At 43.1% G+C, this 16,420-nt stretch overlaps 1 protein-coding gene across 4 annotated transcripts in view; it reads left to right on the top strand.

Moving 5' to 3' along the window:
• EMID1 (EMI domain containing 1) overlaps nt 1–16,420 on the top strand; it is an 83,763-nt gene that overhangs the window by 22,850 nt on the left and 44,493 nt on the right. For all 4 annotated transcript variants that reach the window (XM_075213617.1, XM_075213626.1, XM_075213635.1 and 1 more), the window contains exons 4-7: nt 8,715–8,804; nt 12,787–12,848; nt 12,948–13,062; nt 16,042–16,128. In XM_075213617.1, the coding sequence (XP_075069718.1) occupies nt 8,715–8,804; nt 12,787–12,848; nt 12,948–13,062; nt 16,042–16,128 (354 nt within the window). The remainder of the gene's footprint in view (nt 1–8,714; nt 8,805–12,786; nt 12,849–12,947; nt 13,063–16,041; nt 16,129–16,420) is intronic.

Here is a 16,420-nt window from a genome sequence, read left to right as displayed (position 1 = left end):
CAGAATGGATTCTGTATATATATCCAGGTACTTAGCAAATCAAATGTCAAATGCACATAGATACTGTAATATGAAATGGTGATCTCCTGGTATGTAACTCCAATCCAGATAGTCGCAGCGGTGCACATCAACTATTCCGCAGTATCTGCACACACACTATCTCCAAAGCCGCCCTCCAATGCGCACCATGTGGAAAGTTTCAATGGCAGCAGGCTCTACTTGATAGATGACACTCAAGGTAAGAAAACAGCAAATAGCTGTACAGTGGCTGTATATATGATATCCGTATTCCGCGAACCTTTCACTAGATAAATCGAGTGACTGTATAGTGGAGTGATATCCGTGCCTCACGTGTACTGAAGCGTTTCATCACATGTAGGTGATTTTATCAGAGGAAGAAAAATAAGTTTCATTCTGCACTCCCTAAGACTCCTAAAATCCAAACTCAAAGAGGAGTCGAGTATGAAGTGGAAAGGATACTCGATTCACAGATTCGTCATTGTCATCTTCAGTACCTTATTGATTGGAGGGATTACAGCCCAGAAGAATGAGCCTGGATTAAAGCCACTGATGTATATGCTCCACGCTTGGTCCGAAACTTCCATGCAAAATTCCCTTTGAAGCCCAAGAGGTGCCCAGGGTCCACCCTCAAAAGGGGAGTACTGTCACACACCAGGCTCTCAGGTTCTGTCACTTACCACTTCGCTGTATTTCCAAGTTGTCCCTGCAGTCCTCAAGCTCTGCTGGTTTCAGACCTCGCTGTTAGATGCTGTCCAGTCTGTCTCCACTCCAGAGATCCCTCCAGAATCAGAGTATGGGCACGGCCTTCTTGGATTTGGTCACATGATTCCTCTCAGCCAATCAGGTGATAACAGCCTCCATTTCAGATTCCCTCCAAAACCAGTTCATGGGAGCTGCCATCTTGGATATAGTCACCTGATCCATCTCAGCAACTCAGAGTGCTGCTTCTGCCCAGCTGACTGCAGTCACCAATCAGGAATCAACAGCAAATATAAAAGGACTTCCTGGAGCCCTTACTTGTTGCCAGTGCAATGTTGTATTTCCGATGCAAACCTGGTTCCCAGCAGTCTTGCTATTAATCCAGCTCAGACAGTGCAGTCTGCATTTTGGCTCAGGTCCGATTCCAGCACTCTGATTCCATTCCCGTTACCACATTCTGGTTCCAGTCTGGTTACAGCATTCCAGTTATAGCAATTCACTTCCAGCAATCTGGTTACTGCATCCTGGTTACAGCAATTCTCTTCCATCATTCTGGTTACAGCATTCCAGTTCCAGTCCAGATATAGCAATCCTCTTTCATCACTCTAGTCCAGCATTCCAGTTCCAGTCCAGTCCAGCAGTCCAGTACCTGTTTACTCTCCTCTGCTAGTGTAATCACCATCTGCACCAGTCCATTCATTACAGGCAGAGGAATAATATCAGGCCACCCAGCTTTGTCCACGTAGTCACCAGTCCAGTCCAGAGATACAAACCCAGTCTGGGTACAGAGAGATCCTCAGGTGTGACACAGGATAGAAGAAGACAGGGAAGAGGAGAGATCTTGAGGTTGTCAGTGATGCTGTGCTGTATTGGTGAGCATGATTTTTGACAAGTGTTATGACAGGGGGCAAGGGTTAGAATTGGACGAGAAATAGAACTAGAAAGTCACCAATTGGCAGGCATGGATGAGGGAAAGGGGAACAGCAGGTGGGAGAGTGGAGATAGGGCTCATTTGGGGAGAATGGATCGGAGAGGGAGAGGCAGCAGAAACAAAGAGTGATGAGAAGGAATGGATTTTGGGGATATAGGGAAAAGACAGAAGAGAGAGAGGAGCAAAGGCTAGAGATAAGCATGAAATAGAGAATAGAAAGAGAGAACGGCAAGAGGTTAGAGGTGAGGTGAAATGATGGCGATAAAGGATAAGGGGAGCTGGGGAGTCAGTTAGAGAGTCAGGGAAGGTGGAACAGCAGGAGTGGTTAGAAGGTGGGAATACAAGCAACAGCAAATATAAAACCAACAAGTCATAATAAAGATGCAGTTGTAAGAAGCAAAGTTTATGAACAGCTCAGCAGGGAGTGTCCGGGCCATGCACAAGGGGGGTGCATGAGGTGGAGGACAATAGGAACTCACAGGTAATTGTTAATTGTTGAATGTTGTCCTCATGTAGCAGTGTTCCACTTTCCAGGTATAATGTTCCCCTCCAGTTCACTTCTTGTCCAACTCCTGTGTAGCTCTTAATATGCTATCTAAATCTGTATTTACACTTGTAACAAACCCACATGGCATCTCTATATAGGATTCTGCACTGTGCCTCAACCTATTTGTGCTTTATTAAGTCCACTGTGTTTGAATCTTTCTCTTCCCGTTTACCTTCAGTTGTTGTACCTAGTCATTCTGCTGCTCATGATGGCAATTGCAAATTCACTTTTGTTATACTTTGCAATAATATTTGTCAATTAATAGTATACTTTATCAAAAACAAATATGGTCACTTTAAGCATTACTGTGCATCTATTAGGTAAGTAGAAGCTGCTAATTTAGACTTCAGCAATACATTTTTATTAATTTCTTCTATTTTGTTGCCCCACAAAAAAACTGCTGTCTGAGACAGTTGTCTCAGGTCACCAGTTTCTTTCTCCATGTTGAATTAATATTTTGATATTTATTTTTTTTGCATGCATGCATGCATGCTTTCTCCCACTTTGTCAGATATGTGATTCAGACAAAATAAGCCATAAATTAAAATTTCATGCAGTAAAATATGTTTCCACCCCCTCAATTCTCACATTGAAGAAAATTCATCTACGTCTTCCACACAACAGGCATGAAATTACAATCATGGTAGTTTGCATATGCTATAGTTTAATAAGTCATAAGGTCAGGTTTGTCATTTTGTAGCATCCCATATGTGTAAAACTAAAGGGCTCCTAATCTGCTTGCACAGGATATGCTCTCCTTATACTGTCTTTGGTGGCAGATCTGTTTGAAGCCGGTCAGGGGCGGATTGGTCATAGGCCTTACAGGGAATTTTCCTTGTAGGCTGGTGACCTGATGAGACCTCCTGACGGTTTGTTTGTTTTTTTTATTGCATTTTTTTTTCTTAAACAAGGAAGGTGACTGGCCCCTTCCCCGAGACCAGCCAACTTCCTTCAGGTTGCCGCGGATCTGCTGTCCCACCCACCTATGTGCGGCCTATCCCACAAGAACTAGATATAATAGATATAACATGGGACGCGCATGATGTGACAGATGCCGTCCCATGTGAGCAGAGGAGCGCAGCTGGAAGCTGCTGAAAGGTAAGTGTGCGCGCAGTGGGGGGGAGGGTTGATGGCAGTGTGTGTGTGAGGGCAGCAGGGGAGGGCTTATGGCAGTGGTGGGCAAACTCAGTCCTCAAGGGCTACCACCAGTTCATGTTTTTAGGATTTCTTTAATCATGCACAGCTGAGTTAATCTATTTGGTTGGGTCAGTAATTATCCCAGCTGTTTCTACAGACAGAAATCCTAAAAACATGAACTTTTGCTAGCCCTTGAGGACTGAGTTTGCCCACCTCTGGCTTATGGCAATGTTGTGGGGGGAGGGGGGGGGGCAGCAGGGGGGCTTGTGGAAATGTGGTGTTTGGGTTGGCAGAGGAGGCTGGTGGCAAAATGGTGTTTGTGTTGGCAAAGAGGGCTTGTGGCAATGACAATATAAGGTGTGTCTGTGTGTTAGGTCAGCAGGGGAGGCTGATGGCAATGTTGTGTGTGTGTGAGGGTGGTGGGGGGGCTGATGGCAATGTTGTTTGTGTGTGTGAGGGCAGCAGGGGGGTGGGAAATGCAAAGTTGTGCGTGTGTGGGGACAGCTGGGGGAGCGATGGCAATGGTGTGTGTGTGTGTGTGTGTGTGTGTGGGAAGGGGGGCTTGTGACAATGGTGTGTGTTGACAAAGGGGCCTTGTGGCAATGTTATATGGGTGTGAGGTAGGTGTTGGCTAATTAGTGGATGTGATTTTGTTTGTGGGGTGATGTTGGGGCAAATTAATTTAATAGCAGGTTCTATTATAATAATATGGGGTGGTTTGGGAGCTATTAATTGAATGTGGGAGTGAGATTGGGAAGAATGATATCTATTTATTAAATGTAAATATGAATTATTTAATGGCAGTGATGGTTGCAGGAAATAGGTATATTTATTAAACCTGAATACTATTTATTGCTGGGCAGTGGGCGTTCTCTACTTTTATTTGGCTGGGAGGTATGCAAAACAAGAAGAAGTTTGCTTTTACATTAATATGTGTCAGGCATCTTTGTTGATGGTAGACGCCCGTACTGTACTGACCTATGTTGTTGGAGGGTAACCTAACATGTAAGCTCTCTATTCATTCCTCTTGTCACTGTAGTCAGAAGTTGTATTACCTCTGGCAACAGAGTGGATGTAGAATGTGTTATATAAATACAGTGGGATATGAAGACCCACGCATAGCTCTGGGGGTTCAACCATCTTTGAAGAAACTTCACATACCCAGATTTCTATAATCTGGGTAACCCTGTCATAGCTTATAGCAGGGTTTCCCAAACCCAGTCATCAACTCCCCAACAGTGCAGGTTTTCTGGATCATAATTAGGACCACCTGTGTATCTGTTACAATGTGTCAGTCAGTAATGAATACACCTGTGCAAGGAGATATGGAAAACCTGCACTGTTAGGGAGCCCTGAGGACTGGGTTTGGGAAACCCTGGCTTATAGTATTTAGAAGAGGTAGATGTTCTTCAATTTCCCTCAAGGTGTAAAGGGTTCACAGCAAGGAGCCTCACTTCTGCAGTTTCAGTCTTTCAATATCTAACTATTAAATGCAGCTTGATATCCTAACATACTGGAACCTGGAACAAGAGATGCTTCCTAAGTGGTAATTTGGAAGGAGATCAACTACTAGCTGGAGGATGATAATAACCTGGGTGGATGATAATAACGTGTGTTTGTCCTCAACAAGTTTCCTGAGTACTCTGTCAATTGTAGAAACGCCTTTTTATTTAGTTATTACATTAGATTTGTTTAGACTTACCTTTACCTTTAGTAAAAGTAACCTGGATGCATAACAGTTTTGGGTCAATGGTGGTTGTAAATCCACAGAGACTGCGCTGACCAAGGTTGTCAATGATCTGATCATAGCTAAACTAAAGGTGATTACTCTCTTCTAATTCTCCTGGATCTCTGCTGCATTTTACACTGTTGACCACTCTCTCCTCGCACAGACGCTACAATCCATAGGTCTTCAAGACACTGTCCTATCCTGGTTTTCATCCTACCTATCTAATCGCTCTTTCAGTGTTAATTTCTCGGGAACAGCCTCCACTCCGGTTCCTTTATCAGTTGGAGTACCACAAGGCTCAATCCTTGGTCCTCTGCTATTCTCTATCTACACCACTTCTCTAGAAAAACTAATAAGCTCCTCTGGATTTCAGTATTATCTCTATGCGGATGATACACAAATTTATCTATCGTCTAATGATCTCCATCTGTGTTGTCTTGTCTTACTGACTGTCTTTCTGCTACTTGATCTTGGATGTCCTCTCGTCAACTCAACTTTCAAAAACAGAATTAATAATATTCCTACCAACAATAGAAGCTTACTGTCTGACATTTCTATTTCTGTTGACAACATGACCATAAATCTCACCCCGCATGCTCACTGCCTAGGTGTAATCCTTGACTCGCAACTATCCTTTGTTCCCCACATTAACTCTATATTTACATCATGCTGCATACATCTAAAAAACATTTCCAGAATACGTACATATCTCACACAAAACACTGCAAAAACTTTAATTCATGCACTCATCATCTCCCGCATCGACTATTGTAATTCCCTCCTTATTGGTCTTCCCAAAATCAGACTTGAGCCCCTACAATCTATTTTGCACGCAGAGGCTAGATTGATTTTCCTTGCAAAGCATTTTACATCTGCTTTGTCACTATGTCAGTCTCTACATTGGTTGCCTGTTTTTCAACTAATCCAATATAAAATTCTTCTACGAACATACAAGGCCATCAACAAAATTGCACCAACATACATCTCCTCGCTTGTCTCAAAATATCTTCCAACTTGCACCTCCGTTCTGCGCAAGATCTGCGTCTCTCGTCAAGTCTCTTCATTTCCTCCCATTCTCGGTTTCAGGACTTTTTTCGGTCTGCACCCACTTTATAGAATTCACTCCCTCGGACCACAATACTTTCCTCTAGTCTTCAAACCTTCAAGCGTTCTCTGAAAAACCACCTCTTCAGACAAGCTTATAATATTCCTCTACCACCCTCTTAATCTCCCGAGGTTACCCTATTATAACTCTCTACACATTTATCAACCCTCTGACCAACATAGTTGTGTGACTGAGCGTACAGCCCACTAAATACTTTTTAACCTTTGCATTCTAGCTGGGCAAATATTTAATATGAAGTAGCACATACCATTGTGTATCAAACCATTGTCCCATAGATTGTAAGCTTGCGACCAGGGCCTTCTTAGCTCTACGTATGTATGTATTACCCAGTATTGATATATTACTGTTTGTTCCCAATTGTAAAGTGCTACGGAATCTGCTGGCGCTATATAAATAAATGTTGATGATGATCATGATGTAGATTAGCTAAAGAATTAAACATAATAGAAGCTGGTGCATCTGGGGTGAAAGTGCTACAATGGGGTCAGACATCATCATTTATTTATATAGCGCCACTAATTCCGCAGCGCTGTACAGAGAACTCATTCACATCAGTCCCTGCCCCATTGGAGCTTACAGTCTAAATTCCCTAATATAGACACACACTCACACACAGATTCAGACAGACAAGTAAGGGGGATGGGCGCAGGGAGTCCTCAGGGCGACATCGGTGGTGGGAAGTGAGGAATCCTCCTTTCACACCTGTAGGTAAAGTAAGAGGGTGCAAATTGTAGCGAGGGCAACACTGCAGGAGAAACAACAGTATCATGCTGAGATTGTAGCCGCAATAGATGTCGCCATAGCAGGAGTCTTGTACTTCGATCACACTCTCCAGGTGATATTCCTACCAACTTCCAGGGCAGTATCCCAAACACCTGGTAGATGCAGGAGGCGTCCAATAGTCCAGCCAAAGGAAAGATCTGGCAAGAAGCAAACAGGATCCCAGCTCATCACGTGGTGAGTGAGCTGCTTCCCATCTCCCAACCTTTCTCACAGGGACAAGGGACTGAAGTTTCTGAAGAGGCCGGGGAGGAGTGCAGTTTATTTGGGCAACAAAAGAAAGGGCAGCTCACTATGCCTTCATCACATCATACCTCTTGTTCTACCCTTGCCACAGCTACCCACTCATGGGGGCCACATTACACACACATGGGGGGCAAATGGACTCAAATGGTCTTAGTATCATTGCCCTGACACAATTCTATAGGCAGTTTCCCAGTTATGGGCCAACGCAGATGGCAGAACACATTGTTGGTCATTGCTCCCCCACCAGTACCAGGGCAGCAGGGATAGGAGCCCTACATTGGCTAGAATACCAGCCTGCGCTATACCCCGCGGTTCCCTTCAACCCCTCTGGCTCAGATACAAACTTGAAATCCAAGACCGAGATTGGACCGAAAATAGTAAAAAGTCGCTAAAGGGACGTCCGCTCTTCCATTTATCATCCGAAACAAGGCTAGTGTGTATGCAGTTTATGGACCGAGCGATCGGACCATCGGTCGCATGTAAAATTGCTCGACATAAAAAGTTGGTCGAAATTTCTGTAGTGTGTACCCAGCATAAGGCTGACAAATTAGATCTACAATCTACAACACAATCTGCTGTTTTCTTTGAAATGTAACTATAGTACCCGCTATTGTAACATGATTTCAGACCTTGGCATGATGTCCCTGGATCCACTTTCAGAAGCCTGCTAATGATCTACATTTGTCTATCGGGCAATGCATGTCTGGAACAATCTAGCAAAGTCTGTTACTTAATAGATACGTAGCACTTTTTTTTTTGTGACCTGAAAGTTTCTCAGTCTATCAACAATAGACCATGACTGTTTTGGGGTTTCAAGTGCAGTAATCCTCTTACTCCACATATATCCGCATACTGAGTTGTATGGCTATAAGTAAATCTCCGTTAAAGATTTACATATTCAAAAAATGCCATGACAGGATTGAAGACCATGCATTTGAAGTTATTTTATGTAGACCCTGAAATGTTTTGTGTATACCCTAAAGCAGTGCTCCGCAACATTTTCTCATCCTCGGCACACTTAAGCCCTTCCCAGAATTCTGCGGCACACCACAAGCAAAAATATACAACAAAAAAAAAGCAGGAATTACCGCTTGCGGAAACGTCACACATACACGATACATTCATAAGTGTCACCCCTGTAACATAATAATAATGAACTCTTTATTTCACTAAAATATTTTACAAAGAAAACATATAGAACAAATGGTGAAATTATTTCCTTAAGGCAAGGTCTTCCAGTTAACCATACTATAACTATTGTACCGCCATAAATCTTGTGCTTTTTCTCCAGTTGGAGGCATTAAACCACGGCACACTTAGCAACATCTTGTGGCACCCCGATGTGCGCGGCACACTGGTTGAGGAGCACTGCCCTAAAGAACCAACTTGCACTGATTTCCATGATTATTAGATATAAATGTCTAAGCATATCTTTAATATTGTGTATGTCAACTAGGGCACTTGATCTGTTATACATATACTCCCTTCTGTTTTACAGGTCATGGGTCCCTGGCAGAGGTGCAGGGATCACCACACGTCAGAACTACCTTACATAAATTACCCCCTAGGGATGGGGGCAGCTTCTCAGGTAACTAACATATTTCTGAGAACATTAGACATAAGAAAGTCCTCTTTGCATCTGGGGCTTGCAGGCCAAAATTTAACACAATTGCCATGATTGCCTTGTCACTACCCTCAGATAACCATACTGGTGGTCAATGTAATGTGATTTGTGCAGGTTTTGGTTTTACTGCCTTGGAATGGAGGTGATTGTCGGGAAGTTGATTGTGGTCAGGGTCATACAGAAAAACGGCTTAACCAATGAGTGTTTTATAGCCCTAGTTATGCCAATAGTCAATGTGCTTGTACTTCACTCTAATATGGCACACAAGCATGCTCACCTTTTATATCAACATAAATATCTTTCCACAATGCTTGACCAGAGCACAAACCAGGATATGGTTTCCACTCGCTCTAGGATTGCTTTAGCTGACTCTTTCTCTGTGGGAAATAAAGAGCAGAAAAGTAATAAAACAGCTTAAAATAAAATCATGTATGTCAGACTTGCATTGGTATATGAAATGTCCTTGCTTATGTTATATAAAATACAACCACAGTGCTTGGCATATTCAGGATATTAGCACCATGGCACACACAGTTCTTTATGTTTGAGTGAACTGCCAAGCAGTGTGTATTTATGACGTTCTCTGACACTGTGCCTACAGTCTATTATTATGTGTGGCGCTCATTGTGGGGCATGGGAGGCTGTCCTGTCTTTAACCTTCCTGTTTTCCAGGCTTTTCTGAGGTCAGATGGGGTTAAAAGCAGAGTTTACAAGCTCTGCCAAGCCAGCTGGGACAGAGTGGGCAGCTGTGTTGGAATCAGCTGCTTCACTGAAACCTTCTTAACCCATGCAGAGCTACAAACAAGATGGCAGTTTTTAGTTGAACACTTTCAACTCTGTGTTGCCTGCATGCTATCTTGCACTGCCTCTTGCTGGCCTGCTTGAACCTCTTAAGAGGTACAACGTTTAATTGGGCCTTATAGTGTTTTATTTGCATAGTTTTAGATATCTGACCATTACGGCCCAAGTTTAAGAGGGACTTAATGACATCACAAAGTAATATAGATCTTCAGTCTTGGCTGTTACCCATAACCCTCTAGGGGTTGGCGTGAGGAAAGGAACCTCCTCAGTGCTGCACAGTGTGATCCACTTGTTTCCAGAGAAACCACTGTAATGTGGCCAGGAGAAGTGATTACAGAAAAACAAAAGGATAATGAAAGTTATAGAACAGGACACAACTGCCACATTACATTATGATGAAGAAAATAATTTAGGAAGCAGGTGAAAAGTAGAGTGATTGTAGGAGGTATATTCTGTAAAAAATGCCTTGTAAGAAAGACAGGAATAGTAGCAGCAGAGATAAGATGAAGGAAAACAAAATTAGTGAAACTGACCAAACTAGAAATCAGGGAGTGAGCAGGAGAATAGGACAGGAATAAGAAGCTGAAATGGCTGGAGACAGAAATAATAGCAAGTCAGTCTGGGAGCAGTGATTTCTTGAAAGAGAAGGGTGGAATAATGAGAAGCGAGAGGAATGAGTGACGGCTAGCAAAATGAAAATAAAAACACCTGTTTTATTATATTGGAGAGACTGACATACACACAGAGACTGCCATTGAGACGGCAGAATATATATATATATATATATATATATATATATATATATATATATATATATATAAAACGCAAACTTATGGCGGATAATGGTAAGCCTGCATATACAATATGTTCAAGGTGCACCCTATTTATTAATTCACACATCTGCCAGTTTTGAGCGTATTGTACTCAAAATCACTATGCACATGAGCAGAACCGGCCGATATTAGCGTCCAAAATGCCCTTTTCTGTACTTTAAAACAGGGAACGGGGACTTACTACAGCCTATGATAAAGGGGAGTGATCGGGGCGGGGAAGGGGCGTGTGGTCGTAGGCAGTGTACAGTGTGAGCGTGCCAAACTTGAGCAGCCACGGACTTAGCAAGCTCTACGGCTGTGGAAGTAACCTTCCAATCTGGACGTATCTCTTGCTCCAGCTCTGGGGCTAGTTTAGTTTGGAGCTAGTCTAAGTTAATCAACCCGTTGGCTCTATGATGTGTTCAAAAGAAGACTTTATGAAAAAATAAAAAAAGTTGCAGCAAAATCGGGGGGGATCAAAAGCGTGTGAAACCCCAATTTTACCACATCCAGCACTAGGTCAACCAGCCGGGTGGATGGCACTATAGCAGAGGGACAAGCGGCAATGGTCCCCTACCATAATGATAAACCAACCCCAGGATGTGTTTAGCGTGGGGCTGGATTCCCTGGAGAGTGGGGTCTGCAAAAAAAATGTGCAGGCCCCCCCTAGAAAGAACCAGTCCTGTGCTGAAAGCACTAGGGCTCTTCATACACCCCTGGGGTGGTGGCTGTAGGGTAATAAAGTGAGTGTAACATATGTATAAGTAAAAAAAAAAAACATTTTCGTTTGCGGAATTACAAGTCCCAGCCAGCCCAGGCTGCCATTAACAGTCTGGGCATGCTAGTGCTTGTAGAACTACAAACACCAGCATACCCATGGCAGCCAGTGCATGCTGGGAGTTAGAAAACCACAAGTGCCACCATGCCTTGACACCCAGGGCCCGCTCAGACTTGTAGTTCTGCAAAGTATAATGTTAAATAAAACTCAACACCCTCTTTCACACCAAGTATATTTAATAAAAAACCTTAAATAAAATTCATCTCTCTCTTTATAACCACATCTCTTTATTGAAAATACAAAAACCCCAAATACTTACCATCAGGAAGTCTCCCTTTACAAGGCAGCGCTGCTTTAAATTTAAGCGCTGAAGACGCTGAACTCGCCGGAGTTGAAGAATCCGGAGGTTCATACATTTACCCCCAGATGTCTATATCTGTATAGTATCCAATCTTGTAAGCTTGCAATCCAATAAGGCTTGAAACCATACCCAAACAAAACCAAAATATTACCAAAGTTCCTGTAGCTGTCCAAAAAAATAACATTCCAGGTCCAGGAGTATTTGAAAAAAAAGAAAAGGCCCAGAAAAAATTATATTCCAATAGTCCATGAAAAACATCCTCTTTTCTTCGGTACAAAGGACCCAAAAATATTCTAAGATTACTTGAGAAATCTTCTTTGGTTCAGTCCCAAGGACCCTGTTATAATTATACTGGAACAGGCTTGTCCAAAAATAAACCATAACAACCAACTGGACTTTTGCTCCTCTATGGAAAAACATGTAATGATGAATGATAAATAAACACACAAAGTCTATTTATACTGTATTGGGGGTTCCCATGACACAGTAAATATAGCTGATAAATAATTGAATTCTCAAGCAGCCAGGGTTGGTTTACACTAAAACATGGAAACCCACAACCATAGGGTCCCCCTGCCATAGAAAAAATCCAGCCCCAGGCTGTCAGTGCACGGACTGGTGCATTTATGGGGGCAGTGGCTGCAAAAGAGTGTGTCCACCCTCCAGGAGACTACCAGCGCTGCACTGAAAAATGCTGTGTCTCTTTCCTAGGGGTAAATGTATTAAGTACCAGCTTCTGAAAGTCGCTGATATTCGGCGACTTTGCAGAGGACGTTTAAAACAGCAATCGCTTTCAAGGCAAGTTTTGAAGCTGACCTATAGCTGTGGTTTTAATTTGGGGGTGGAGGCATGTCCCTCTGTGGATGGCTTTGCTGTCTCCTTTACTCAAACCACCCACAGCTATATTTAGGTTTGCTTTATCGTTCAGATAAAGTTTTCATCTACTGTAGTTATCTAGTTCATTTATCCTAGGCCCTACTGACTTGGTGTTGAACGACACCAAGTTACAAGTCTTGTTTTGTTATGAATGTCTTGGTCTGTGCCAAATCAGGAACAAATCTGCCAAACACACTATTGTGCTTTCAAAAAAAAATGATAGCAACAACAATGTTCTCTTTGATAAAAAAAACTAGTCATAATAGTTGTCATTGCATCCTCCATTTTTCTTATTATTATTTTCTTCTTTTGACTTAGGATGCCTGAATTGCAGTCAGATTCCAGAGATAAGCGAGCGCCTGAGCTCTTTAGAAGCAAAGGTAATTTGACCTAAGTTGGCACCATACTTTATGCTTTTTGTAATTCATGATTTTGCAGTCTATAATATATCTTATTCATGTTCATCATCCTGTTAATAGGTTTCAGTGATGCTAACGTCTGATACCACACAAGGGATTGGATCGCCATTTGAAACATCTGGGCTGTTGGGAAGCCCACAAGCACGTGGTAGTCCTGGGGAGGTGGGCATGAAGGGTAGGAGTTGAATAGTACTCTGCTTCTCCAACACTGTAATCTTTGCTATTTATCTGCTTCCCAATTACTACCTTTGGATTCCACCTCCCAACTATATCAATGGGGGAGGGGGCTTATTCAATGAGACCTTTAATACGCATACAGCAGATTTCACTACAAGACTACAGGAGAGGAAATAGTCATGACCATGCCTACTATCTTGCAGTAGTATCTTACCACCAGCATAGTTATTTACACATAGCAGCTAATCATTGTTATATACATACAGGTGGTCTCCTCCATTCTTGTGCATGCCCAGTAGGTATTTGCTCCCATGTTTTCTTAAATGACCATATGCCCAGCCAGGGGAATTAAACTGACCCTTTATTTTATTTTGTTGTTCTGTTTTCAAACAAGTTATTTGAGCTTTTAAGACTATTTTTCAAGAATATCCAATTTTTATATGTTATTATTATTATTATTATTATAGTTTATTTATGAGGTGCCACAAAGGGTCCGCAGCGACTCCGTACATAGAGCATGATACAACAGTACAGTACAAGGTGACAGTACACGACCTACAGGGCAGTACAAAAGAACAAAATGCAATAAGTACAAAATTACAAACTCGGCAGAGAAAATGTGCATAGGGAAATAGGTAAACTTGAATTCCAGTGTACAGATAGAATGGGAAGGTAAAGATGGAGGTAGGGGTGTTCTTTGTACCCCCTCCTGCTGCAAACTCTTCTCTCTCTCGGCCTCTCTGGTTCTGTCCATGCCTGGTTCGCCTCATACCTCGCTAATCGCTCCTTCTCTGTATCCACGTCTCGTTCTTTCTCCTCCCCCTACCCTCTCCCCGTAGGAGTCCCGCAGGGCTCTGTTCTTGGCCCTCTACTCTTTTCGCTCTACACTTCCTCCCTTGGTGCTCTCATCTCCTCCTTCGGTCTTCAGTATCACCTTTATGCTGACGACATTCAACTCTATCTCCTCTCCTGATCTTTCCTCCACCCTCCTCGCTCGGGTATCCGACTGCCTCTACTCCATCTCCTCCTGGATGTCCGAGCGCTTTCTCAAAATCAATATCTCTAAAACTGAACTCATTGTCTTTCCTCCGCCCAGACTCCCATCCCACGATGACCTCTCTAGTGTCGTCGAAAACACCACCATCTCCTCTGTCACCCAACTTTGCTGCCTGGGTGTCACCCTCGACTCCTCTCTCTCTTTTGTCCCCCACATTCATTCCCTTGCCAAAGCCTGTCGCTTCCAACTACACAACATCGCCCGCATCCGTCCTTTTCTCACTCAGGATGCCACCAAAACTATCATCCACGCACTCATCATCTCCCGCCTTGATTATTGTAACCGCCTCCTCACTGGCCTCCCCCACTCCCGTCTCTCCCCCCTCCACTCTATACTCAATGCGGCCGCAAGACTCATCTTCCTCTCACGCCGCTCCTCCTCTGCCTCCCCTCTCTGCCTTGCCTTACACTGGCTCCCCCTCCCCTACAGAATCCTTTTCAAACTCCTCACCACCACTTACAAGGCTCTCTCCAACTCTACTGCCCCTTATATCTCTAACCTCCTCTCCATTCACACTCCTGCCCGCTCCCTGCGCTCGGCCAACGACCGCCGCCTCTCCTCCACCCTTATCACCTCTTCCCACTCCAGAATCCAAGACTTTTCCCGTGCAGCCCCCCTTCTCTGGAACGACCTCCCTCGTTCCATCCGTCTCTCTCCTACTCTGTGCACTCAAAACTGACCTCTTCCTCAAAGCCTACCAACCATCTACTTAACCCCCATCTCCTCTCTTTGCTCGTCCTCCCTTCTCTCCTCTTGCCTCAACTGGCTCCTCTTGTGCTTGGTCTGTTTACCCTCCCTTAGGATGTAAGCTCGTATGAGCAGGGCCCCCTCCCCTCCTGTCTCCATACCTGTTCTTCCGCTCCGTCTTTACTGCATATGACTGGCCGGAGTTTCTGAAGTATTGGTACTTTTTGTTCATTGTTCTGTATGGTTTCACCCTGTATTGTCTACTGTTAGTACTGTGTGCGGCGCTGCGGATACCTTGTGGCGCCTAACAAATAAATGATAATAATAATAATAATAATAATAATAGTAGTATTATTATTGTAATAAAAATTTGTTACAACCAAACCATGTAGGTGCATTGGTGCCATGGTCTATTGACACTTTTACCAGCTGTAAGTTCTGCCCTGCTGATCCTGTATAAATGCGGTGGCGCTAATACAGTGAAACAATAAAATGCACTGGACACCATTACGGCTACATTAAGGACTTAATTAAACAATAGAAAACCTAATAAAAGGGAAATACAAAGTGATGTTTCAAGCAGATTAAAATAACTAGTCCATCTCTTTGTAAACTCTATGTACATAACTATCCCTTGTTTATATTTGTCCTGTGTGCACTGGTGAAGCCATTTTCTGGCACATATGGCATAAGTCTTCTTCCCATGACTGGCTATTTTTGTAGGATATGTGTCACAGGACATTGTACACTTGCAAGAGAGGAAGGAACTAGTGACACGAGAGGTTGTCCTCCATCCTGTGTCCTCTCTCCCATGCCAATATATCCCATTTATTAACCTCTTACATGTGTCAGCAGCAGACCTGTGTGCCTTGCACTGCTGTGATTAGTCACAGTGAGGTCCCATTGGCTGTTTCTAATCTATGGCAATCACTATAACTTGGTAATGTTTTCCTATAGTAGCGTCTCTGACACAGGAGGTAAAACGCTCATTGTTAGCTCAGGAAGGTAAGCAGAGTACAATTTTAGGGCAAGTATCATTGTTGAATAAAATGGTATTCCTAAGTAAAGATGACTTACTCAAAAGTATTATTACATAAAACACCACTACATAGTGCAAGAACAGTCCCACAAAATGAAAGGAAATGGAGAAGGAAATGGCAGTTCTAGAGCCCTTATTTTACTCAGCAAGGAGATTAAATAAACTCCACAGTAAACTGACTTTTTTTATTTCAGGTAGTAACACAAAAAAGGGCCCTACATGGCCACTAGGTACTCCTGGAAGCCAGTCACCAGGAATAAAGGGGCCAGCTGGACCTCCAGGTGGGTCAGTGATATTGTCGCTTTGACTTGAGTCCCTTTATATTTGAACATTACACTTTTTTTAACCTATGTTCTAATTTCTCACTAATCTTTTTTTGACCCCTATGTCTACTTCTTATTTTGTTGTTGTTTATTCACTAGCCTGTAAATAGTTACTTATGTTGTACTTTACACTATTAAATTAATAAATGTAATTCTCTCTGTACATGATACGCATTCAGCTAGCTCATAGTGACCGAATCTGTCCAATTTGTTGACCCATGTGGGTGGCTAAATTGGGTACAGGTCCAGA

The sequence above is a fragment of the Mixophyes fleayi genome, chromosome 1 (genome assembly GCF_038048845.1).
Source record: "Mixophyes fleayi isolate aMixFle1 chromosome 1, aMixFle1.hap1, whole genome shotgun sequence".
Taxonomy (NCBI): Eukaryota; Metazoa; Chordata; class Amphibia; order Anura; family Limnodynastidae; genus Mixophyes; species Mixophyes fleayi.
Note: the sequence above shows the minus strand (reverse complement) of the source record. Positions and strands in the feature narration are given on the sequence as shown.